The following is a 26730-nucleotide window of genomic DNA, read 5'->3' on the forward strand; positions in this document are numbered from 1 at the left end:
TCTTTTTGTTTTGTTTTGGTTTGGTTTTTTTTGGTTTCTCGAGACAGGGTTTCTATATATAGCCCTGACTGTCCTGGAACTCACTTTGTAGACCAGGCTAGCCTCGAACTCAGGAATCTGCCTGCCTCTGGCTCCCAAGTGCTGGGATTAAAGGCGTGTGTCACCACCGCCCAGCTTGGGGATGGTATTTCTATTCAGCCCTTCATTTCTTTTGATATCACTTGTTCTCTCAGCTTCGATATATGTGATGCCCACTTTGACACTGCTGTCTCTTAGGAGAGCTCCCAAAGAATTCCCAGTCACCCATCAAGCAACTCCCCACAGGCAGATTGACAGTAAGTCTAGTTTAATATGCCTAGATGAAGAAGAAGAAAAAAGAAGATCCAATTCTCCTAACCTCCTTGGGAGGCTCCTGAGTATTACCTGCCTATTCCCTAAAACGGCAAACAATGGCAACTCTTAGCTCAACTCCAGAACTGCTCCTACTAAATACAGTTGAATGCTATAGATGCTTCTACTGCTTTTTCTTCTACTTCTCAGGTCCTGGTTCTCTCCAGCCTGAACCACATATGACTCTGTCCTCGGGTATCTGGCCGCCATGCTGTTTCCCATCATCCCGGTTTACGACTCTCCGGAATCTAACCTATAAATGCTTATTTTTGGTGGTTCTCCTCATCACAGACTCCAACCACACTCTCTAAGTGTTTCTCGTGTGTTGTGAATGTAAAATATGTAGCTCGGCTATGGTGGCACGTGTCCACAGCCCTGGCAGGATCCGGTAGAGTTCAGGGTCACCTTTGACTACAGAGCAAGCTCAAGACCAACCTGAACTAGACCTTGACTTAAAAAATCAATCAATCAATCAATCAATCAATAAATTTTAAATAAGATGTTCACTAATTTAAGTTGGCTAGCATCTTTATGACAACCTGTAGAATAGTCCAGATTCTCTTCTATTTCCTGTGGTGTTTTATCTGGCCACATGATTCTCCACTCCACCCCCCACCCCATGTAGACATTTCATTCTATTAGTGATCTCCAAAATCCCATCAAAGTGGATTCTGGAGCCACTGCCACTATCTGGATCAGCACTTTACAACAATACTAGCCCTTAATGTGGTCAAGTACATTATTCCCTTTGGAAAATTCATACTACAGCAGCTAATGCAAAAGGAGGAAAAAAAAAATAAGATTTATGGATGGCTCTACTCACCAAGGGTTCAGCCATTACAACTTCAATTTTCTTTTCAGCTTGAACAGCAAATTCTGCAAAGAGACTCTTGATGACATATTCACCAGGCTTGACATCCGGGTCAATGGTGAGGCTTGACATGATGGTGCTCTTTCTTCCCAGAGTGGAGTGGAAGGTGGAAGCGGTGGTGGCGGCGGCACAGAACTTATTCACTTTGCTGACTGGTGCTGAAGCTGGAAGTGAGAGAGACAGAAGAGCCCTGTGTTAATAACCGGCTCTGAGGGACCTGGACCTGCTCCGTCTACCTCAGCGACATCGCACCTCGACCCCTCCTGGATCCCCCAGGTTCGGTTGTCCTCCTTCACAGCCCCCTCTCACGCTTGCCATTCTGATACCTACCTAGCACTACCCAGCACTACCCAGCACTACCCGGCACTGCCTAGCACTACCCAGCATTGCCTAGCACTACCCAGCACTACCCAGCACTACGCAGCACTGCCTAGCACTTCCTAGCACTACCTAGCACATCTGCAGTGCAGCCTGGCATCACGTTTACCGCTAGGCAGTAGCTATTTCTCCACTTTTCACTCGTGCGGTGTCCAAAACATCAGGCATCCTCATCTGATTTGTTTTGGCCTAGGTGATCCCCATGTACCTAGAAACAGTGCCTGGCATACTTCAGGGGCATGACAAATGTTTATTGAATGACTATATTCTGGTCAGTGTCTAAAATAGTGTGATTCTCAACCTCTGGGTCCTGACCTCTTTGGCAAGTTTCTACCTCCAAAAATATTTACTTCATGATTAAAGACAGTAGCGAAATCACAGTTTTGAAATAGCCAGTGAAAATAATTTTATGGTTGGGGGGGTGGTCACCACAACCTGAGAAACTGTATTAAAGGGCCACAACTGGAGAAATGAAGGAAATACGAGAGATAAATACATGAAACGGGCAGGATTGGGAACTGGAAGATGCCACCTTGAAAGGAGCACACGTGGAGGCTTCACTAAAGAAGCTGCAGCTAGCTGCAGGCCTAAATGATGAAGAAAGGAGCAGAACACTCAAGACTGAACAGGAGAGAACAAAAAGACCAAGGGCAGGCGCTGGGGTGGAGGGAGATATGAGAGGCGCTCAGAAGACGAACGGCCCTTTAGGACTCCGTGAAGGACGTTTAGTGGGTAGGGATGGGATCTCACTTGTCCTTATAAATCTCTCTGGCTTCTCTGGAGAATGAATCTGAGGAACCCAACCACAGCACCAGGGATGCCAGTCCATGCAGCTAGTGAGATGGCTGGAGCTTGGGCTAAGAAGATGCTGAAAGTAGAGGTTTCTGTGGTAATAAGGTGAGGAGCCGGAATCAGCAGTAACTTGCCGTGCCTTCTCTTAAGTCACTCAGAAGATGCTGTGACCGTCTGCTCTGATGGGGATGATGTGTGTCTGTCAAGTGGTGTGAATCCCATCGTGCGTGGTGGAAAGAGCATTAACCTACATCACTCTCACCCATAACTCATCCAGTCACGCCTGTCTTCCCAGCCCGAGGCTTAACAAAGCCTGGATTCTAACTCCGGCTTGCGTGACTTCTGCTGGCCTAGTGTACCACAGACTTGGAATCCAATGCCTGTGCTGCTTTCTAACCTGATCTTTGGCCACTGCCTTCTCTGTATAAGGAATTGTCACATAGTTAACCCCAACCCTGAAAAGGGGATGCAGAACACGGGCTTAAACGCTGAATAGCTGTGGGTGTCTGCGTCAGAACAGGACAGCAAATTTGTTTTAAAAATACCTAAATTTGAAACCTACATTGCATTTTTAGGTCAAAGAAAAGTCTACTCTAAGCTAGGCATAGCAGCATAGGCCTGCGTTCTAGTAATCCAAAGTCTAAGGTACTTATGGTCACAAATTCGAGATCAGCAGGGGTGGGAACGTTATGGCTAAGTCAGCCTAGGCCACATGGTGGTGGTGGGGACAGTGTCTCAAACCTTAAAATGCCTATTCTATAAAATACAATATGTAAAGATACAGACATTTGCAACAATAATCCAAAGATTATTGCAAACTGCTAATATCGAACCTAACAAGTACCTTTTATTAGCACTGAGTTAAAATACATTTTGTATTCTAGAATTAAAATTGTATCATAAAAATCATCCGAGACAAAAATTCACAGTCCTCGGAACAGAGCACACATTATCTCAAACAATGGCCCGCTTGTCTCCGGTGTGTCACGACCCAACACTGTGTATTATTGAGAGGGGAATCTATTAACCAGTGTCACTGTGGACAAAGTCAGAGATCTTAAATTTTTAAAAATTAGTCTTGGCCCTTTAAGAGCCAAAAAAAAAGACACAGCTCATCTCAAATGGCTCGTCCTTGCTGCCCTCTGCCCTTGCTGAAGGTAATCATGAATAAATGGGCCAAGGCAGAGGTTCTAACCTGTGGGTCCCAAGCCCTTTGTCAAACCTCTAGCTGTAAAAAAAGATTTGCGTAACGATTTGTAACATTGAACTTACAGTTGTGGAGTAGCACTAAAAATAACTTTACTGTTTGGGGTCACCACAGCACGAGGAAGTGGAAGGGAAAAAAAGTATCTTCCTGCTGAAATTTCAGGCCATTGAACATCCTAATAACAGGGTTAGAGAAGAACTTATTTTTTTTTTAATAGCCCTGTTAACAGCACAAGCAACTGAAATGATATGATTCAGAAATACTAAATGGCACGAGAAAAATGTACAAACCGCAATATCAGATTTAAGACAACAAGAAGAAGAATATATACAGGAAACTAAACTGAAACTCAGCAGGCTGCTTGGAGCATGTTTAAACAGAGAACGGACCACTTTCAAAGCCAACCCAAAACACAAGTGAAATTAATTGGAAAACTACCAATACCTTCCCATAGAAAACAGAAGATAAACAACAAGGATGGAGAGAGAATAAGTAAATAAAGAGCCCGATAAGCACAAGAAATACTCACTTTTGCCAGGTTGCTGATAATAAGTTAAGAACTGGACAGCATTTGTCATCTGTCAGAGGCCTAGGAGGACCAGGCCGAGCAAGCCATGGGGAGCAAGCCAGTAAGCTGAGCTCCTCATGGCCTCTCCATCCCTCTCTGGCCCCCAGCCCCCCGCTGGGCTTGGCTTCCTACCCTGACTTCTCCCAGAGAGGGACAGTTAACTGGAAGTGTCAGTGAACTTGAACCGTTTACCTACCCTGACAAGGCTTTTGGTCACGGTGTTTTCTCACACCAACAGAAACCCTAACCAAGACGCTCCGTGACACTTGACCGCTGGAATTAAATATTTTATAAAGTCAAATAGGAGGATTGTGTTTTCCTAGTATTTAAAGCTTTAATCGTGTATGTGTATGTCTGTGTGAGTGTGTGTGTGTGTGTACCTATGCGTACAGACCTCACAGAGCCCTAAGAGAGGGCAAGATTCTCTGGAGCTGGAGTTGTGAGTGGTTGGGAGCTGCCCAATGTGGGTGGTGGGAATTGAACTCACATCCTCTAGAAGACCAAAGTGAACTTGTGATCACTGAGTCATCTCTCCAGACCAAATAAGGAGTGTTTCCCTACATGCAAGTGTAGAATTCTGCCCATGAAGGAATAACATAATGGTTAGAGTCTAAGTCTTACGAACATGGTCCAGGCATTGAATTTTAAACAGAAAAATCCAAAGTCACATTAAACACTCTTTAGCTATAACCCAACTGACCATGAATAGCTAGCTATGTTAGGATGAAGCAACAACTGAATAGTTTACGTTTTATTCGGCATTTCTGTTTTCTCTTAAGCTCCACATAAAATGTTAATTACTGGTATTTTTAAATACACTTCACTCTCTATAGCACTGTGCAGATATATTACACACAATAAAGCAGCTGTCATATTAATACAACACCTGTCCCCTGATAAATTCAAATTCAGTCAAAGGCAAAGGATAAGTAGGAAGGGACATAACCCTGGACCAGGTGTGTCTCTGGGGTCATTATAGCAATGGACTTCAGGGTTCTTTGCATGCGTGGCTCAAAAGGCAAAACGCTTGTTGCTCAAGCATGAAGACCAGACTTCAGTCCCCAGCATGCATGTAAAAGCATGCATCACCCATGTGATAGCATGTACCCATGACGCCAGGGCTGTGGTGGGGGATGGGCTAGAGACGGGTGGATCCCTTGTAGCTCACTACCAGCCAGCCTCACTGAAACCAGTCATCTCCACGTTCAGCGAGAGAATCTTTCTCAAAAATAAGCTGGGAGGTAATTAAGGAAGACATTTGACCTCTGTCACGTAAGTGCGGAGTAGTGTCCCCGAGTAGTGTCCCGGGTGTGGGTGCTTCCACCGTCCCTCCCAGTCAAGAGCAACTTGGCTGGCTCTGTTTTGGTGACTGCAGGAACAAGCTGTTGCTGTAAACGGTGTGCAGGGTGTAGTGTGGATGTGTGGTTTAGTCCCTGCAGGTGAAAACCGTGAATGACAATGATGAGTGTCACTGTTGTAAGAAACTATCTAAAGGCTACCCTCCCAAGCCAGTGCACATCTTAACATTGACCTCTGACCTTTACACACACATTTATGCACTCATGCACATGTGTGCATGGATACAAATACTCATATTCTCATATATTCATTCTCTCTCTCTCTCTCTCTCTCTCTCTCTCTCTCTCTCTCTCTCTCTCTCTCTGGTATAGGTTAACATAACTCAGATACATCCACTACATATAAGAGGCTTATGTAGTACAGAAATTCAATGGTACCATAGTTACTTACTATTATACTCACTACTGCATACACCATCTAGCAATAAGTTTTGATGGCACCTAAGAAAGAAAGGGCCTTAGAACAATTATTAAAAAAAACAAGAGGAGGAGGAGGAAGAGGAGAAGGAGAAGGAGAAGGAGAAGGAGAAGGAGGAGGAGAAGGAGGAGGAGAAGGAGGAGGAGAAGGAGGAGGAAGAGGAAGAAAAAGAAAAAAAAGAAGATAAGAAGACAATGACGACGATGCAATGACTTCAAAAATCAAAGCAAACCTAGGCCAGAGAGTTATTTCATGGACACCAACGAAGTAATCCTAAAAGTTTATACAGCAAGAAAAAATATCTCAGAAACAGCCAGCACAGTGTGGAAGGAGAACGAAGCCCAGGGGCAGACACTACCTGGTTTCAGGACTTATTATAAATCTCCAGTAATCAAGGCATTGTGCGATTGGCAAAGGAACAGACAAACAGATCAATGGGACAGAACAGACAGCCCAGAAATAGACCCACACAAATATAGTCAACTGATCTTTGACAAGGGAGCAAAGGAGAGGCAACAAGAAGAAAGACTTTTCAACAAACGCGGCTGGAACAACTAGACACCCAACTAGACATCCACATGGGGGAAGCAAAAGAAGTTAAACAGAACTTTTACCTTCCATAAAAACTCACTGAAAATGGAACACAGAGACCTAAACATAAAATTCCAAAACTGTATATTCCCTGGAACATAGAACATCCAGGTGATCTTGGATTCGGTTGGGGCTTGCTACATACACACCAAAATCAAGACAAGTGAATGGAAAGAAAAATTATTAAACAATGCAAAAATTAATGATGAGGATGAAAAGGCTATCCCCAAGGAAGAAAAAGAAAATCTAATAAGGGATTTGTATGCAAAATACATAAACGGCAACAGTAAGAAAAACAGCCCGACTTAAAAACAGGTACTGTACAGAGAAGTCAGAGATGGAGTGTGAAAGACGCTCACCCCAGTTAAGTACTCGGGAACTGTCAAGGATGCACAGCCAATGGAGTGGCGGGGCTCCCAAGCACACCACTGGTGAAGAGGGAAGAGGGACAAGCAGAGCCAGGACCGGCACTCACTGCTGGCATTGAGAATGCAAGATGAGACAATGGCTTGGGAGGTGGCTTGGTATTTTCTTCAATAGGGGATATCCATCATGGTTTTCACCTGAGGGATCTAAACCACACATCTACACCACACCCAGCGCACCATATACAGCACTTTGTAACAGCCTGCTCCCGCAGTCACCAAAACAGAGCCAGCCAAGCTGCTCTTGAGTGGGAGGGAGGGTGGAGGCGTCCACACCGGGGACACTACTCCGCACTTATAGGACACTAGCCAGCGAAAAGAGAATATTTTTAAAATTATTACACTGTTTGCTTATTGTGAGCGTGAGGGAGGGTGTGTGTGTCACAAGTCATTGCACACAGGTGGAGGTCAGAGGACAATCCATGAGAGTCAGTTGTCTCCTTTGACCTTGGAGGTTCTAGGTAATGACCTTGGAGGTTCTAGGTAATGACCTTGGAGGTTCTAGGTAATGACCTCAGGTCATCAGGCTTGGGCAGCGAGTGCCTTTACCTACTGAGCCATCTTGCCTTCGAAGATTCCTGGGGTAACAGCACTGAATGTACCCCTCCTTAGCTGAAGAATAAATTGATTCCCCCCCCTTTAGTTTTTCAAGACAGGGTTTCTCTGTGTAGCCCTGGCTGTCATGGACCTCTCTATGGAGACCAGGCTGGCCTCGAACTCACAGAGATCCCCATGCCTCTGCCTCCTAAGTGCTGAGATGGAAGGTGTGCATGGCCACCACCACCCATCTGACTAGTTCCAATTTACTATCATTTCACAGGGGAGAAGAGGCTCTGAAGCATGTGACCCTGTCCTAGTTTCTCCCAATTTGCCATTGGTAGCCTTACTTCCCCCAGAACCCCAAATCTCTATGCATCCCGTTCTCCTCTAAGTTCCATGGGGACCCTTAACACACCGTTTACCACATCAGACTTTCCAGTTGGATCTTTCCAACTTATTTACAGTGAAAAGGGCTAAAAGGAGAGGGGCTCGCCACTTTGACGGAGAAACAGCTGCTGGTTTTCTTCGTTCATTTATGTATTCAACTTTAGTCCTTCATCCGCCTGAAAGTTTCTTTGGCTACTAATACAGATCGTCTCTCCCAAGCTTTAACCAGCTCTTCTGGGTTTGTTTACCGAGATTTAGTCCTGGCTTTACCACCATAAAAACTTCCACGCTTGAGACGGAGTGTTAGCATCTCCTGGCACATAGAGTCCTACATACCAAATCCCCTGTCAGTCACACCGCCATGGCTATACATAGCTTACACATTAACCTGGGGGGGGGGGAACGGGACCCTGGCATCTTTATAATATAAGAAGTCCATGGAGCCGGCATGGTACACAGCTTTAATCCCCACATTCACAGACTGAGACAGTCAGATAGATAGGGATCTCTGTGAGTCTGAGGCCAGCTTGGTCTACACAGTGAGTTCTAGGCAACCCAGGGCTAAATAGGGAAACCCTCCTTTAAAAAAAAAAAAAAAAAAAGGAGAGAGAATGAAGGATGACCAGTGACTGGCCCAACTTAATCTATCCTACGGGTGGGCACCAAACCCTGACACTTCTTACTTACTAAACATAGAAGCCCTGGGACATCTCTGGCATGTGTTCAATGTTTTTCACTTGCAGTCTACCACAGAAAGATTCTATAGACTAAAGCTCGAGGAAGACGGGAAGACAACTCACTACGTACTCTGCTGGAGACTCCCAGTTACAACGTTCCTGACTCCTTACGACCTTGGAAGCTCGGCTCAGAAACCTTTCTAAACCCCGGAGATAAAGCAGTATTTAATGAAGATGCTGGAAGTTGGGGTTGGGGGGGGAGGTGATCACGGGGCCCCACAGTTAGCTGAGAGCCCTCGGCAGGTGATGCTGGGGCAGGGAGAGGCAGTTCTCTTCGGGGTGTGGCTCTTGGGAGGTTGCCAATGCTCCAGTGGCTGGCACCACACCCACGTGTGTAGGAACAGCACTAAACAGATTGGGGCGGTATTAACAAGAAAAGAGAAAGGCGTGGATTTGGAAAGGGTCTGGGATAAAAGCCGAGGCAGGAGGACTGCAAGCTCACGGTCTGTGTCACACAGTGAGCCCTGATCTCAAATAAAGTAAATGTGGGAAATTTACAGCTTGGCCAGAAAAGCAGCGCATGCCACGGTCCAGTTAATAAGGGTGTGGTCGCTAGCCCCAATGAAGGCACCAAGAAGCCAAGGGGTTTACAAGGCCACTAACCATCAGGAGCTTAGAAATGCAGCACTGCAAATTTGTTTCAAGGGCTTTCCTGGGTGGAGTGCATTTCAGAACAGAGCCAGGCAGAGGGGGTGCCCTCCACAAATGCCCTGAAAAATGTTCCAAGGCTGCTGTGCCTATGGTTTCGGCAGGCCCAGGTACAGCTGGTACTGACAGCAGAACTTGGCACCGCCCACATGATGCTGGCTGAGCGGGCACTCGGAATGCAATAGTTACAGAGTTATCCCTTTGGCAGGCTCGGAAGGACGGTCTTGGGGGGGGGGGTCAAAGAGTGAGCAGTAAGACCCTTCAGCTTGCGCACAGCAGGGTGGACTGTGAAGTCTTGATAGGGCAGGATGCACAGATGTTGGCACAGAACAATACCTACTACAGGAAGCTGCAGACAACCTGCGAAACCTGTCCAAGAGATAAGCCGTGGTAGTACGCAATGAGTGAGGCCCGTGAGACAGAGCCAACCAGACCCTTGGGAACCATTCGCCAGAATAGGACCCAGGTCCTCCACGAGGAGCTTCAGGATTTAATGCTTGCTCTGCTGCTGTTCTACTCTTGCCTGGGGCCAGCACCTCCTAACCATTTTCTTTCTGTTTCTGGCTTCTGAAATAGCTCACTCTGTGCCTGCCCAGACATGTAACTTAGCAATATATATTTCTGTTTGATTTTTTTTTTTCCCCCAGGAGCTCAGGGTTGATTTTGCCTTCAGTTTCAGAAGAGACTATGAACTTGGACTTTAGGGCAATGTTGGAACACATTTTACACTGTGACATAGATGAGAAACCTCTGGGGCTGGGATCGGAAGGCGACAGCTTAGCTGCGAAGTGTGTTGTTATGGGTTTGGTTCAAAGGGTGGCGCGACTGAGGGGTGGCACAGTGGCTGAACCAGAAGCATTCCCAAGGGAACCGTGGGACTCTGACTAGTCACTCCCTCTTCCTTTCTTGGTTTCTGCTTTACCACATGACCCTAACAAGAGGCCTAGAAACAGTGGGCTAATCCAGCTATGCTCTAGGAACTATAACAAACCCTTTCTCTTTATAAGAAATTGGCTCAGGCGTTATGATGAAAAGCTGTGTAACACAGGCTTTGAGGCATAAAACCGATTTCTATTAAATGTAGAAACAAAATGAAGATGCTGACGTACCCTTTAATCCCAGCTCTTGGAAGGCAGAGGCAGGCCAATATCTGTGAGTTCGAGGCCAGTCTGGTCTACAGAGTGAGTTTCAGGATAGCCAGGGCTACACAGAGAAACTCTGTCTTAAAAAATCAGGCAGAAGGGGAGAGAGAGAGAGAGAGAGAGAGAGAGAGAGAGAGAGAGAGAGAGAGAGAGAGAATTGAATCATTCTTATAAATATTTTTCAAAATAGATGGAACTTTCTATTCTATAATTATCAAGAAATAAGAATAGTTTTTTTTTGTTTTGTTTTATTGTATTTTAAATCTTCCATTCACAAACAGAAAATAAGTGGAGAAAGGGTTAGTTTCTCTCTCTTTTTTTTGTTGTTGTTGTTTTTGTTTTTGTTTTGTTTTTCGAGACAGGGTTTCTCTGTATAGCCCTTGGCTGTCCTGGAACTCACTTTGTAGACCAGGCTGGCCTCGAACTCAGAAATCCGCCTGCCTCTGCCTCCCGAGTGCTGGAATTAAAGGCGTGTGCCACCATGCCCGGTTTGGGTTAGTTTCTCTTTTAACTCTGCCTGGCTGTGTCTGGGATTCATCCCATACACCCGCCCCCTCAGCCTTGGTCGGAGAAGCTTCTTCAGGAGCCAACTGTGGTTATGGCAACAACGCCTAACAAGTCAAAGCGCAAGGATAAGAGGCTGAGAGTCTCAGCCGTAAACATGACGTTGTACCGCGAGGCTCAAGGAACACCCCAGAGAGAGGAGATAGAAAGGACAGAGGAGCAGGCAGATGCAGGGATGCTGAGAAGTGGCGCCTCTGTATGTGACGTGACCATTGCGCCCATGAACGCACAGAGGTCATGGTTCCCTGCACAGGATCAAGCTGAGGTCGCAAGCCCCACTCCTAACTGAAGAGCGGCTGACAGCTGTTGGCTGCTGGGGGTGGGGTGGGGTGTCACTCCTTTGGGCGGGTTGTGTGTGCCCCATGAATGATGTCACACTATTGCAGGGAGTGGCAGCCCTGACTGGACTGGAGTTATGTTTTCAAAAATGAAGGGGACATGGAGCTGGGGTCAGGGGTGACTGAGAGGCAGCAGAGTTGATAGGGTCAAGATGCAGTATATACATGAATGGGATTCTCAATAAGTAAAATATATTATACACCTCTTTTAAAAACTCACAAAACTTATAAGGCTGGCACATGGAAACCACAAGGATTTCTCAAAGCACATAAAAGAACCGAACACAAGGAAAGACATATTTTAGATAAGATTTAACAGAAGTACCAATAACCCACAAAATTAACAGGCTAGCATAATTTCAATTAAATTTTCTACATTTCTGCCTAGGTGATATTGGAGGAAATTATTAGTGTCTAGAGGAACAAAGTTCCAAGTCATGCCGCAGAAGTTATGTTCTTAAAGATGCGAAGAACAGCCAGGCATTCTTATATAGAATAACAGCAGCGTACACCTTCAATTCCAGTATTTGGAAGGCAGAGGCAGCCAGATATCTGTGAGTTCGAGGCCACCCTGGTCTACATAGTGAGTTCCAGGGCAGCCAGGGGTACATAGAGAGACTCTGTTTGAAAAAAACAAAAAGACATGAATATTTTCTAAATCTGGTAATACTATGATTATAATAAAAATACAGCAATATTCAAAATAGACTGTCAAACTACTACAGATCCTATATTCAAAAACTAAAGTACAAATGGACATGAAGTTTAAAATTAATTTCTCAAAGCCTTACAGACAATTAGGAGCTTCTGTGTATAATCCAGGGAAGAAAGGACTACTAAGGTAGGGAAAAAAAATCCAGACTATTTTAGAAAACGACATCTGGATTCACAAGAGGGCTGAGCAGGTGAAGGCTCTCTCCCTCAGGCCTGGTTCCTGGGACCCACAGGGGAGAGGGAGAGAGAGAGTCAAGGCCAGGCAGCCATCGTCTGACTGCAACGCTCTCGCTGAGGTGCACAGCCCTACGCACGCCAACGAATACATAAAACGTAATGAAAACAACTTCGAAATTGCATCTGACCACACAAGCCACTTACAATACTTAAGGTAAGCAATACCACAAACAAGAAAGGGCAAATTTGGGGGGGAAAAATGCTTATACGTGACAGAAAATCTAAAGTGTTCAGGGATCGATTTGAAAGTGGTAAGAAAAAGGCAGCGCTGTGGAGAAGAACCTGCAGCAGGTGGACAAAACGTACGTGAAGAAAAACGTAATGCATAACAAACATGAACATGGGGGAAAGTTACCAAACAGGACCACCCATACAGTCAACACAAACCACCCTAGTATAAAGCTGTGTGTGTGTGTGTGTGTGTGTGTGTGTGTGTGTGTGAATATATTTATCAGATTGGCAGATAGTCAACAGAATAATTGTAGCTACTGTGGGAGAGACGCAAGGAATTAGAAGACTTCACACATTGCTGACTGAGGCAGAATGCTGCCTCAGCGCTGCCTCAGAGGGACGGGAGCGCTCGGCTCTGCACAGACCATGAGCGTGCTGGCCCTGCAGCCGCCTGCACATTCTTCCACGCAACCTTCAAATGAGCATTCACTCTCCATGAGCTGAGAGGACAGACAGCAAGCGACCCGGAGTCAGCTGTAGCATGACCGCCCACTTGGTGTGTTCCTCATATCCTCGTGGTAAATCAGTGAGCCCCCTGAGAAGAATCTATCTGTCGCGCTATTTATTATTATTCTGCCACCATCTGAGAGACACTTCAGGTCCACAGTCGGCATTCTGGCAAAGTGAAGTCTCCCAACTTGACGCTTGGCTCTGCTGGCCAAGCCTTGAATCAGAAGCCAGACTTACCAGAGCTGGGGTCCTGGCAGCCCGAGTTTCTGGAAGCTCCTAAAAGTGAATGTGTCGGGGACCACTGCCCTATGCTGATCTAAAGAAGAGCAAGGGCTCCGTACGATGATTTCATTTAAAATTAATTTCGATCACTATGTTTTCTAAAGCTCCCTAACTACAGAAACCTATCCCATAATACCACAGATGATTCCTGCCAGGCAGTCCGGGGATACTTAAGTAACTACGTCATGGCGCATAGCCCAAGCATGAAAAACAAGGGACCAGTAAGACACAAGACAAATACGGTTTTCTTATTTCATATTAGAAACCTTGATGAATTGACTTTTTTTAGGGTTTTAACCATTTTAACTACTGTCCATAGTTGGAACCATTCACCTTGGTGCCCCACCCCCATCTGCCTGCCATTATCTGTGATTTCAAGGGGAAGGGTTTCAATTATATACCCTCAAATCCTTATTAAGTCTTCTCTCTGACTTAGATGAGTTCTGTATCTAATCTCCTTAGTAGCAATTCTACTGGAAGCTACCTGTTACGCCATTTTTTTTTTAAACTGGACTGTGGGGGAAGGGGAGTGCACATAGTCACACCTAAGAAGGACACATATGTGCCGGGGTATGTGCTGGGATCATAGGCGGCTATCATACCTCCATGACTTGCCTGTAGGCTCTGGGGATCAGAACTTGTGTCCATGCTTGCATGGCAAGTCCTTGTCAGCCGGGATCCTCCTGCCAGCCTGGGGCTCACTTTTAAGTTTAGAAGTTAGTAATAATACCCTCCATACTTTTCCCAAATTCTCCCTCCAGGAGGTGGACCACTTTCCGCCCAAGCACAAGAGGCCCTGTGTACCAACCACAGCAGTGGCTGTGTAAATCACATCGATAACCTTATCTTCGAGCGGTACCTGAGGCCGCTATATTGGAATCATTCTCTCCCTCAGTCTCCCTATATTAAAAATGACTCATTCATATCCTGTTCCAAAGTTTTATGAGAAACATCTTAAATAAAAAGGTGCTCATTCATTCTTCGTAGTGTAGGTCTCCACTTTCTATTACACTGTCAGTCAAGCATCTGCTAAAAGCTTTTATTCATCTCTTCATTCTTTATGGAGGCCTCTGCTAATTATCACGCTCCGGCAAAGCCAGCCACACCCCCGTGCTCCAGCAAAGCCAGCCACACCCCCGTGCTCCAGCAAAGCCAGCCGCCATCGCTCCTGTCTCCTGCACTTGGTCTCTCTTCTTCCCACCTGTGCTTCTCCTGAACGATTGGCTCTTTCTTCCTTCAAACTTTGCTCAAGGAGCACTGGACCAGAGAAGCCCCCAACTGAGATATGAATAATTAAAGGAACTTAGCTAAGGCTTGTAGGTGTGAGGGGTTGGAGGTCAGACAAGGGGTCCTAATGTTCCTTAGGTTATCTGAACCTTAAAGGAAGAAAAAGGAAAAGAAAATCAGAAATCTGTCAACTAACTGATTGTGGTATATTCACTGTGTAAAAGTGTGTTTTTATTCTCCTGTTAGAATCGCAGTTTCCCAGGCTTCCTGCCTCTGTCTACTAACCTAGGCCTGGTCCTGGAAGCTTCTAGCCTCCATACAGTCTTATCTAGGCCTAGAATGTTTTCAGCCTCGCAGACTCGCTGCTGAATAAACTCACCCTTTCTTGTTCTTTCTGAGCTCTGGCTGGTTTAACTCAGCTGTTCTGGCTCAAAACTCCCCTGCAAGCTGACTGATTCAATCTGGCTTCATTCTCAGCCATGCCTGAATCACTCTGCTTGGCCTCAGACTAACTTTGGCAATATGTTCTAATCTTCTGGCTCCTTCTCATTCCCTGGCTCCTTCCGTGATCACCTGTGTCTAGCTTGTTCTCTTTCTGCAACCTGTCTCTGTATAACCGTCAGCTTCCCCCCCCCCCTTTCTCTGCACTAACCCCTTATATAGCTTCCCTTTCCTTTCTCTCTCTGGGCATATTGTATTTGATTAAATCTTTCTCTGACTTGTCACTTCTCTGCTATTCAGTTAGACATCACGTTCAAACATGGCTGCTTCCTTCTACAAACTAACTTGACCCTCATTGTTTGGGATTACGGGTGTATACTAAGGGCGTGTCTGTATTCCAGCCAGTGGGATTAAAGGTGTGTGCTAAGGGGCTGAACCATGCCACAACTAGAAACAGATTTTTTTTTTCCCGGTAAATAACACAATCTCAGGGGTTCACAGTGTGAGCAAATCTCCTGCTATTCATAAAATGGAGTTTATTCGGCCATAAAAAGCACTAAAGTACCAATACATGCTGTAGCACTGTACCATGTTATTGCACAAAGTGTCCAGAATAGCCACAGTGCAGAAAGCAGATTGATGAACACCGTTTCTTTTGGGGGGCAATGATGAACATATTCTATCATTAGATTGGGGTGCCGACTGCACAGAGAAACCCTGTCTCGAAAACCCCCCCAAAAAAAAAAAAAAAAAAAGCTTCAGAACAGACTAATCAGTGGCAGACTGGACACCATGGAAGGACGCTATGTGGATGCTATCACGAGAGCTGGTTTTGGGGTCAGACTATTATCCCTCATCAGATTATCATGGTTTAATGGGAGCTCATGGATATATATATGAATTATATGAGTGCACACATATACCATACATGCAAAGTTTTATTTCAACCAAAGAGCATTGTGGTCTTAACGAATTTAAGATTAAAAAAGTATAACTGGGGGAGGGGATGTGTGCTCTAGCTGCTGAGTACTAAAGGCTATTTAAGACTTATTTCATTGTTCACATCCAAGCAATCTATGCAAATTGAGTCCCGTAACACAACACATCTAATTCATATTCTAATTTACAAGATGGTTAAACTGGGTCGATTTATCTATTCTACGGTCTGTGATGAAAAACTGAATCCTTTGAAATATGAGCTGCTATGTAAAATGATGTAACCAGAGGTTAATTCTAAAAATACGTTCACAAGAGGGACTGTCCACACATTGGCCACCTTGACCAGCACCACCGATAATTATGGAACAGGCGGAAGCTTGCTTGGCCTTATCAATCTGGGGGGGACTCCATCAATCTTTTAAAGGATGGCACCCTCGCTGTGCAGCTGGCTTCACAGAACGTTTCTGACTCAGGGTTTTTGGTTTTTGTGTTTTTTTTTTTTAAGGAGTGATGCCTGAAAGTTCTGGCACAGAGACAAACCCCTGAATTTAGGCCACAGGGAGGTCGCTGTATTGTTGCTAAAAGACAAAGGCTCCACTCGTCGAACTTCAGCCTGGCTGCATCAACATTCTGCCAGCTAAGCATTAGCTTAGTCCTGTGAGGGCCTCCACGCTCAGAACCCATAGTACCATCTAACCCCGCACAAGGCAAATCCTGTAAATAAGGACTATGGCTGTCAAAGATGGGCACTGTGGCCAAGGTTCGAGGAGTCAGGAAAACTGGGGTGGGGTGGGGGGGGGGGAACATTTGAAATACACATTTAATGAGGTGTTTGGGTTTTTTTTTTTTATTTCCCTTGTTTTTTTATGAAATCTATTCAACGAATCAAGTTTTCTCTGTTCTTCCCAAGAAATTCAGTAAATGGAATACAGTGGATTATTACTTTTTAAAAATCACTATGGTATAGTTTTACACACATTTGCTTTAGGGCCTGTTCCCCTGGGGGAAAATGGTAGCGTATCGAATTTTTTAAACTTTTAAGTTGTTTCCATTTACTATTATTCTTATAATTTTTTTTGAGAACTTCCTATATAAACACTACACCTACCTCACCTATGCCCTCAGCTTTTCCATGGCCCCATGCCAAATTCATTCCCTTTTTAGTTCTATGTGTGCGTGTGTGTGTGTGTGTGTGTGTGTGTGTGTGTGTGTGTTTACTGGATCCATTTAGCTTTGCTCATATGTACATGCATCCAGAAAATGTAATATTAATAATAATCAGACCAGAGAAAACAGCTCATATATTTAGCTTCCTATCTTTTGTGTTATTGTTAATTTATTTCAACAGAAATGACTGCATTTTTACCTGCTGTGTCAGGTGCCTAGACATTTCCCAGAGCACAAGCAAGCACAAGGCATAAGAAGAAAAGCGCAGAGACCACAACCAGGCTACACGGTGAGGAGGGCAGGAGGGGGTGACAATGGCCAGCGGCCCTCAAAGGGAGGCACGGAGCAGATGCAGCACTGACTGGTGGGCTCCAACGATGGCTGGTGGAGATGAAGTGTTCCATGCAGAGCAGACAGGATGGGGTGCGCTGGGAAGCAGACAGGGGGTGGGTAAGCAGGGTGAAGGAGAGGCACAGCTCGCTCCCAGAGCAGGGTAGGGAGGCCAAGAGAAGAAGGCAGAGGGGATGAACAGAGGCTGAGAGGGAAAACTTTATTCCTTAGGGAACAGCAAGACTGCAGTACGGAAGGGAAGAGAACCAAGGGAAAGTGGACTAAAAAGAACCTTTAGCAGCAAATGGAACCTACAAACAAGATATAAAAAGACCATGGAGGCTACCACGGAGATAACCCAGGGGACCATCCCCCCACCCCACCCCACCTCTGGAGGGGGTGCAGGGTTAAGACTGTGGCCATGCCAGACAGTCAGGAGAGAGTAAGAAAACCCAGAAGGTGGAGTGCAGGGGCTTCCTAACCGACCCCTGGCTCACAAGCAAAGTCCTGGGTGCCAACACTGTCTATGAGCCAGGGGAATATTCTAGCACTCCAAACCAACATGGGAAAGCCCCCTCCCTCCACATCTCTCCTATCGCCCTGATAAAGCCACTTCTCCCACCCCTGTTCCATCCCCGTAGTCACGGGGTATGCACTGCACCCCTCAACTAACCCTCACTGTAACGCTCACATTACGCTCCTCTCCCCAGAGACGCTGGCAGAGAGCAGAGACGCATCTCCCACTTTTCTGTATTCTGCAGCACACACTCAATCCGTGTCGGCTGATTCCAAGGTGTTGGTGTACTGTGACCATGCCTAGAAAGAGACAGCCAGCTACTGTCCTCTCCTACCTCCTAGGTTCTTCGTCTCCTCTCTGCACTGACGCTCACTGATGCCGGCGATTTAAAAACACCCTCACATTTCCCAGGCCTAAGACGGACACAGCTGGAGTCTGACTAAACACTGATACTAGCCATTTATTTTCAATATTAAGAGGCTGTGTTGTAACTCTGAAAACATCTTCAAGAGATATGCACTCTCAACACCCCAGAGCAATGGGGTACCATCTGACCGAATCACTCTCCCACCAGCACAGCTACATCCAGAAACTTTGCAAGCATCTGCTTTGGGTTCACGCTCAGATGCAGGGGATAGATATGCTTTGGCTGTGGCTGGCTACAGGGTCCAGGCAGTAACATGTAGAACTATTTAAGTGATCACAAATAAGTACATGGGGCTCTTCGGCAAAAGCTGCTGAGACAGACTAGACTGTTCTTCCACTTGAGAGCGTTGATTATGGCTTCGTTCTAGTCTTACCGTGTAAATGATGGGGGCGGAGCAGGGGGAGTCAGAAAGAATACTAACTCTGGTCTAATTTATCTGTAGAATAAAAGTATATTCTACAGGACTAGCTTTCTTTTAACTACGAAAAGTATTTAACTTAATTAACCATCACGAGTCTCCCAATATTTTAAGTGAGTTTACACTCTTAAAAACTTTGTGGCCATCTGGCAAGGAGGTGTCTATTTGTGAAGAAACTACTTAAAAGATCAGAAAACAGCCAGGTGCAGACATGAAGGCAGTGGGGCCCGGCCCTCATGGACCCCTTCGGATTATCTCCGGCGAGTTTCCCTCCATGTCAACATTCCGACTCGCATATCATTTGCTTATGGAACAAAACTCCATTAAGCAAGTATTTTCATAAAGAGCTGAGCAGGAAAGACTTTTTAAATTTAATCTCTCATGTTTGATTCATTAGGCTGCACAGTTGGGAGCGGAGATCAACCAGATCTATACCCCCCAGCTCTTTGCTACCACATGACCTTGGAAGAGTCACAATTCTTCTAAGCTTCAATTTTCTTTGCATAAACAATCCCGATAACAGGACTGGAGCTGGCTTAATTCATTAGTTTGATCTTCTAAATTGATGGTGATGATTATTTTGGCAGAGAAGTAAGGAGTCGGAGGTGATAAATCTTATCATAAGTGTGCCGAGGTNCCCCCCCCCCCAGCACAAGTAACCCAGTGAAACATATTAAATGAAATCAGTATTTCTGCCAAGTCCTTACTTGAGGAAGGGATTAAGAGAGAGGATCATAGCTCAATGGCACTTGCTTTTCCGACTTAAGTGAATTGGAAACAGAACATCCTCACTGTTCTCCCTCAGAAAAACCAAGTACACAGGACTTATCGCAACTTCGGTAACAGCAGGGGAAAGTTACTGCCATTCAGTGAAACTGTCTGATATCTGAAGACAGCCAGGGCTGCTACACATACACGGGGCTAACAGCGCTGTGGAATGACTGGCACTGGAATCCATAAGCCTGCAGAAATCCCGGCTGACTTGTCATCTCCCTCCCGCCCCCCCCCCCCATGTTTGATCGATTCTAAAAACTTTGCCGGAATAGCACAATTAACAGTGAACCCGGAGCTGGTAAATTTCAGTCAGAGAAAACAAAACAAAACAAAACCATAACTACCTGAATTACAACTGCCTCACGTGTGCATCTCAGAGATGCTTGGCTGACTGATAGCCATTGGAGAGTAAGCTCTCCGGGGGGGATTTTTTCCGAGGCTCTGATTTGATCTGGATGGGTCTGGAGAGAAGGCATGCAAGGAATGGCAAGAATATTCACAACTCCGTACCCCCCACCCCACCCCTCCTGGGCAGGCATCTATACTCACAGTTGCTGCTCCAAGACTTTAACAAGGACTTTATGCTAATTTCAAAAAACACAGAATCCTGTAGACTCAACATTGTGCCTTGGCTGGCTGCAGGAGCGGTGGTAGTGGCGGCAGCCACAGCAGCAGCAGCAGCAGCAGCAGCAGCAGCAGTAGCAGTAACAATTCTGTGGCTCTGGCTCCCAGCCCTTGTCCCCTTGCCTCTCGCAGGCAGCAGAGTTCTGGCCCACAGTGCCTTGGCTTCATTACCGTGCAGTCTCGCGGTGACGCACGGCTATAGTGGAAGCGCTGCTCAATGCAGATGAGGTGCCCAGCTGAATTAAAGCTCACAAGTTTATTATGAGTGCCCTGAAGGACACCCTCACCTTTCTCTCTGCGGACCTGCATGTGGCCAACAAGACCTGCCCAGTTTGCAATCAGGCTGCCAGGGTGAGGAGCTTTCCTCTCCTCTGGGCTGCCAGGACACAGACACGGGCTGCTGCTCTCTTGTCCTTCCATGCCAACGTTCCTCATGGGCAAAGGGCCTTAGGAACATAGTTATTTTAAAAAGGGAATTAGAATCTAGCATGTGATCTTTCAATGTCTTCCTTTAATAGCTGGTATCTTCTTCAAAGCGGGGGGGGGGGGGGGGGGGAATCAGTAGCGGTTTCCTAGGGGATTTGAGCGGTACATTCCCTCCACCCTGCTCCACACCAGGCTGTGGTCTGCACAGCGCGCTGATGATGAAGCAGAGTCCACAGGCCCGCTTACCCCGCTGCTGCCTAATGGAATGAGAGATGATGTCATCAACACTGGCTGAACCTCCACTGGCCTCTGAAACTGCTCAGCTCAGGACCAAGTTTTTTCCTGATCCGTGGTGCCGCTTTACTCTACAGAGATAACTGTCAGGTGAGGAGGTTGTTTTAAAATGGTGTTTTCTACTCTTAATATGGCATATCTAATTCCCATGAAAGCCTGACAGTCAAGGTGTCAGTGAACAGCCAAAATCTCCACTGGTCAATAAGCACACCTGGACAACTTCACTCTACGGAAGAGGTCTTGAGATGAAAACACGCTGACAAATGCTGAACTTCCAAACACGACAGAGGCATTGCACAACCAAAAACAAATATTATTTTATGCCAATATCCGAAGAAAAACATTCTCTCCTCAATTGGCTGACTGCATGCATCTTTGGAGGTCAGTAGACGCGTGTTCAGCGGTCCCTCATATGTAGAAATACATTTGTAGTGAGCCATCTGCGTTATTGCATTCTTTAAGTACCGCATAGAATACGTGCAATTATCAAAGTCATGGCTGAATAAATTCACTCAGTCAAATTGCTAGGCACTGTATTAGAAGCTAAAATAACATCTCTCCATGCATGAACACCATCCACTATGTACAAGAGGATGACCGCATTCATTAAGACATATTCAGTGGGAATAGCAGAGAGGGCAGATGTCTGAAGCTGTAGGGGGTGCCTGTTTTGTTTTCTTTTGGTTTCTTGGTTTTATAATTGTTCAAGAAATCTGATACAAGTCTGGACCATTCCAATTCCTAAATAGACATAACAAGAACATTTAAACTAAGGGTGCAAAGGTTGAACAACATGGAACCCAGCTCCACACCAGGACACTGGACTGACCAACTACACATGCCATGCTACATGTTCCATGCCAACTCTGAACCCTAATTCCATGCTGAGATGCTAAGGCTGACCAACACCAAACACAAATCTGCATCACTGTCACTCGCTTCCATCTTTTAAAAAAGAAAACAAACAAACCAAAGCACAGCTGAGAGCAGGGTTTCTCCTCAAAGCAAAGCCAAGGCCTCCAAGTGTTAGGAGAACAAATGGCATCCCAGAATCCCAAAGGCTACCATAGTCCACTCGTGGACATTAACAATGAACGTCCACACTGCAAAAGACGGCGTGCTTTACCTAAGTAGGTTTACATTTTGTTTTTAATTATAGTGTTTCCCAAAGTAACTTCAACAGACCTGCTAACAGATTCCATGGGAAAGAGTGACCTAAACCCAAAGACGCCACTAAGTACCAAGGCTCAGAACGGAAACACATCAGCTGACAAGTTGGTGCATAACATCTACATGTTCTCGCTACCCCTGTTGGGCTCAGCTCACCCAAGATTTAAAAGCAACTTGCTAGTGTTTGACTATGACATCTACATCTTCTGATGCTTTTATCATCCAAACTACCAAACTATTAGCTGGGGGTGGGTGGGTGAAGGAGAATACATACACACCTAGCAATCATTTTTAGAAGGCCACAGAAGAGTCCCACTGTGCTCCAATGTCTCTCTCAATCCCTCCATGACTAAAGTCTCTTTTTAAATTACACAAATAGTGATACTGTCATTATCCTTCAAAGGAGTACTCTCTGGTTGCATGGCTAATTAATTACATCAACCAAGACATAGTCTAAAGCCCACGGTAAGGTACTCAGAGATGCCAGTTTTCTAATTCATACTTAGTAAATTCAGAATCCTCCGACTTATACACACCCATGTATATTTTCTTATCATTGTCATAAAGATAGCTACAGAAACTGTCTCTAGATGGTGTGACCTTGATAAAGCAGACAAGTCTAATTCAGGGCATCAACAGCTTACCCAGCTTGTATCTCATCAATTTTAATAATACTGGTATGACAAGATATGTCCACAGGTGCCACAGTGGCACAAACGTTAGGGAGTAGCCAACTACTCTGTAACTGGATTTAAGGCCTGCTCTACAGAAGTAAACAAAAAGTCTACAGGTATTGCAGAGATGGCCAAGAACCCACAGTTGAGAAGTTCATAGATTCCAGAAAAAAAAAAATCTAATATTAATCTGTTAAGTAGATATACTATCAAACCACCCTCTACATTCCATATCTCTATACCCATATAATTAGTACAGCTCTCAGAAAAGTGTCAGTCATCCTTCCCACATCTATATCCCAGCCCTCCCACAAGGCCCAGGGACCAATGTGGAAGATGGGGCGGGAAGACGGCAGGAGCTGGATGTCAAAGAGGATCAGAACCAAATCCTCTTCTGGGCATGCCGGGAGGGGGCACTTCACTCATGAGCTTACAACAACTCTGGTTCAATATAAAAGACCTACTGAAGAACAAGCCAGTCAACATTCAGCACTGAGCGGGGAGGGGCTCACAAGCCCTCACTCCCAACTGAGCAGCTGTTGACAGTTGATGACTTCTGGAAAAGAGCCATTTTTCCTTAAGGGTGTGGCCTCTGGTAGGTTCACCACACTCTCTGGTAGGTGGCCCCACGCCAGCGAGTAAATGGGCAGCTCAAATTGAATTCAGTGGACTGTCAATAAAAAGGGGACAAACAGAAAGGGGACACAGAGTGGGGAGACGGTGGGGAGGAAGCATGAGTAAACACTGGGCACAACTGATGACCACAGTAGTTCTCCTGGGTAGTTGGAAGGCAGGTTTCCCCCTCTTTTTTTTTAATGAATTCCCATAAATCACTGCCCTTTCAAAAGGCTTTGCTTCAGTTCTCAGTAGAAGATAGCCTCCATGCAACACAGCACCAGTAAAACCCTCAGGAAGGCTTAGAGAACACTGCTGTCTAGGAGGGAGGGGTCTGAACATAGTGTACCCCCCCCCCGACACTCCGTGAAGCTGGAGCTAACTTAAAATACCACACTCTCCAGTCGGATGTAATGTTCTGAGAGAATTCCACAATTGCCAAACACATTTCAGGAAGGGAACACAAGTCCGTGGATCAGTCCTCATAGTAAGAGCTTCATCAACGTCTCAAAAACTCTTAACACCCAAATTAGCACACATGGAAAAGAGGGAAAAGAATGTGAGCTTTTCTCCCCCAAAATATCACATGGCCTTCTGGAAGCTCCTAGAGCCTCTTCTCTCCCACAGATCCCTCCCTCTTCAGAACACTCTCATCTTCGCTGGAGCTTAGAAAAGAGGTTGAAAGGCTTTAGAGGAATGATGCTCTCTGGTCTATTACATAATTACCAGTCACGAATTGCAACAAGGGGAAAAAAATGCTTCAAAAATAGCCTCCTGTTTAGCTTAGAGCCCTCATTAAATAACCTCATTAAATAACCAAATGTCAATGGCATCCACCCATGTATCTAGCTCATATGGGTTCTTGATGTGCTCACTCCTAACCCATATCACCCAACTTTCCTACAAATGGGTGTTTCCACGTATTAAAGCACCACAATACCAACCAGAAGAAGCAGGGGCTCTTTGGATAAATGGTTAGGTTTCAGAGCTGGGACATAAGAAAAACCTGGACCATCCTGCAGTGGCAGGAAAGAGAGTGTGGAAGCCAAATAAAGTGAGTGAGGCTCAGCAAAGAAGAGAGGGGCTGACTTGAGGGGCTGTCCAGACCGAAAGCTTCAGACAGAGTTTTAGGATATAAGCCAAAGTATAAAATAACTGTGTGTAAATCAGTATAAACTACTATGGGCTAACTGACCTCACCCAAACTGTGAAAACTGAATCCCTGTTGTAATCGATTAGGAGGGCAGAAACTTAATGGACTATGGTATTTGGAGGTAGGATCTTTGGGAGGTTAAGCAAGCTTAAAGAAGGCCATGCAAATGATTTCTAATGCTACAAGGTTGTCACTGGCTCAAGGGGGAGGAGCTTGAACTGAGATTCTGAATTCTGCCCTATGCCTTCTGGGACTCTGCAGGGTGTCTCCACCAGCAAGAAGGATCACACCACATGCAGCCTCTGGTCTTGAACTTCCTAGCCCTCAGAGTCAACAAATAAACCTTCATTTCTGTTTAATTATAGCAGCACAAAATGACTAAGGCACTGATATAAATAATCGGCTGGGCAAATAGATAGGAGGAAGAGGAAACTCTTCCACTGTGCAGAAAGGAGGAGACTTGACTACCCCCCTCGGAGTGGCTTGCCTGGCAAGCCTGGCCTCTGAACAACATCTGAGACTTTAGGTTGTCGGAGTGCCCCGCTATTCCTGAACTACTGTGAGTGGTTCACTGTACCTAAATCATATACATAATCTGGTTCCTATAAAACGCCTGTTTTCATTTGTTGGACTCGAGGGTTTGTGTCTAAGCCAAGCATGGGATGCCTTCAGGATCAGCCTAGTCAAACCCTGGGCAGTGAGTGTCTGATGAGCTTCCTGGGCCAGCATCACTTCACCTGGAGGGTTCCAGCTCACTGTGAGACAAAAAAAAATGACCAGGGAAAGGATGACTTTACTAGGGAGAAACCCGGAAGATATCCCCTCAGCCAGAAGATCAAGGCTTTTATGTTTTGTTGGCTGATTGGTTGATTTGCTTGAATACAGGGTTTCTCTGTGTAGCCTGTGTAGCCCTGGAACTTGCTCTGTAGACAAGGCTGGCCATGAACCCGAGAGATCCACCTCCGTCTGTCTCCCGAGTGCTAAGATTAAAGGTGTGTCCTACTTAAACTCAGGGTTTTATTAGTGATCATTAATACTATTGGTCCTAGATCTTTACAGAACATAAGAAAGGCACTTCACCCATATCCTTCATCCCTATAATCAAAAGCCCAGCTTAATCATAAAGGGGTGTGTGTGTGTGTGTGTGTGTGTGTATGAAAGATGACCTACAAAACATCCAACTAATATTATCAATACCATTAAACCCAACAACAAGCTGGAGATGTAGTTTGGTGACAGAGTCTGGGGCTCAACCCCAGCAACAGAAGAAAAAAAATATTTTTGGACTCTAAAGAGCCTAAGGAGGCACAACAAGCAAATGTTCCACCATATCCTAGATACTGAACAGAATGGGGGGGGGGATAACAGCTGAGCAGAATTTTGGCTAGCAATGCTGCAACACTATTGGCTCACTAGCTGTGAATAACTGACCATAATGATGTAAAGTGGTAACAACAGCAGAATACTGCACTGCTGTGCAGGCGCTTGCTATCAATCTGAAAGTGTTCAAAAATAAAGTTCATACACACACACACACACACACACACACACACAATCCTTATATAAAGTATGCAAAGTTTACATGAACTCATTCCAGACTTCTGCTAAAGGCTTCATGGGACAATGGAAACTGACTTCTCTTCTATACATGACTCTTAGACTATTACAAAGTCTGTGACAGGTAATCAGATACTGGTCTATAAACACAGGGGGACTAAAGCAATTGAGTGAAGCAAAACAAATGAGAAGAAACACAAGGATTGTCTCAACTTTCTGCTTGGGTGCAGTTTCAGGGTTGCAGTACATAGACTGGATCCCTTGAAAGTCTACAAACCACAGACATCTGACCAGCCAAGCCTAGTCTCTAACCATGGCAGGAGGGCTGTGTCCAGCAACCTAGAGATCACTCTAAAGATTTCTGAGGCCTTCCTTACAAAGACTTTAAAACAACCTTCTGAAACAAGCATCAAAGGATCCTGCTGCCCTGCCAGTAGTTACCATCCAGAAAGTAAACTGTTCTTTCTATGCATGTAACAAAATCCAGTGTGCAATAATGTCCCATCTACATATCTGTTCTTTCTAAGCATGTAGCAAAATCTAGTGTGCAACAATGTCGCATCAAGCTTGTACAACCACTCTGGAAATCAGTCTGGCGGTTCCTCAGAAAATTGGATATAGTACTACCGGAGGACCCAGCAATACCTCTTCTGGGCATATACCCAGAAGATCTTCCAACTGGTAATAAGGACACATGCTCCACTATGTT

General features: G+C 45.4%; 1 protein-coding gene across 7 annotated transcripts in view; it reads right to left on the reverse strand.

The window, feature by feature from the left end:
* The window catches only part of Fryl (FRY like transcription coactivator), a 227381-nt gene that overhangs the window by 116112 nt on the left and 84539 nt on the right, over window positions 1-26730 (reverse strand). For 5 of the 7 annotated variants that reach the window (XM_029545526.1, XM_029545522.1, XM_029545521.1 and 2 more), the window contains exons 1-2: window positions 20058-20292; window positions 1214-1425 (exon numbers count right to left, since the gene is read on the reverse strand). In XM_029545526.1, coding sequence (XP_029401386.1) covers window positions 1214-1425; window positions 20058-20130 — 285 coding nt within the window. In that variant the 5' untranslated portion in view covers window positions 20131-20292. Of the gene's footprint in view, window positions 1-1213; window positions 1426-20057; window positions 20293-26730 lie in introns of those variants that run through there. The other 2 variants (XM_029545525.1, XM_029545524.1) reach the window with 1 other exon arrangement.

The sequence above is a fragment of the Mus pahari genome, chromosome 13 (genome assembly GCF_900095145.1).
Source record: "Mus pahari chromosome 13, PAHARI_EIJ_v1.1, whole genome shotgun sequence".
In the NCBI taxonomy this organism is placed as follows: Eukaryota; Metazoa; Chordata; class Mammalia; order Rodentia; family Muridae; genus Mus; species Mus pahari.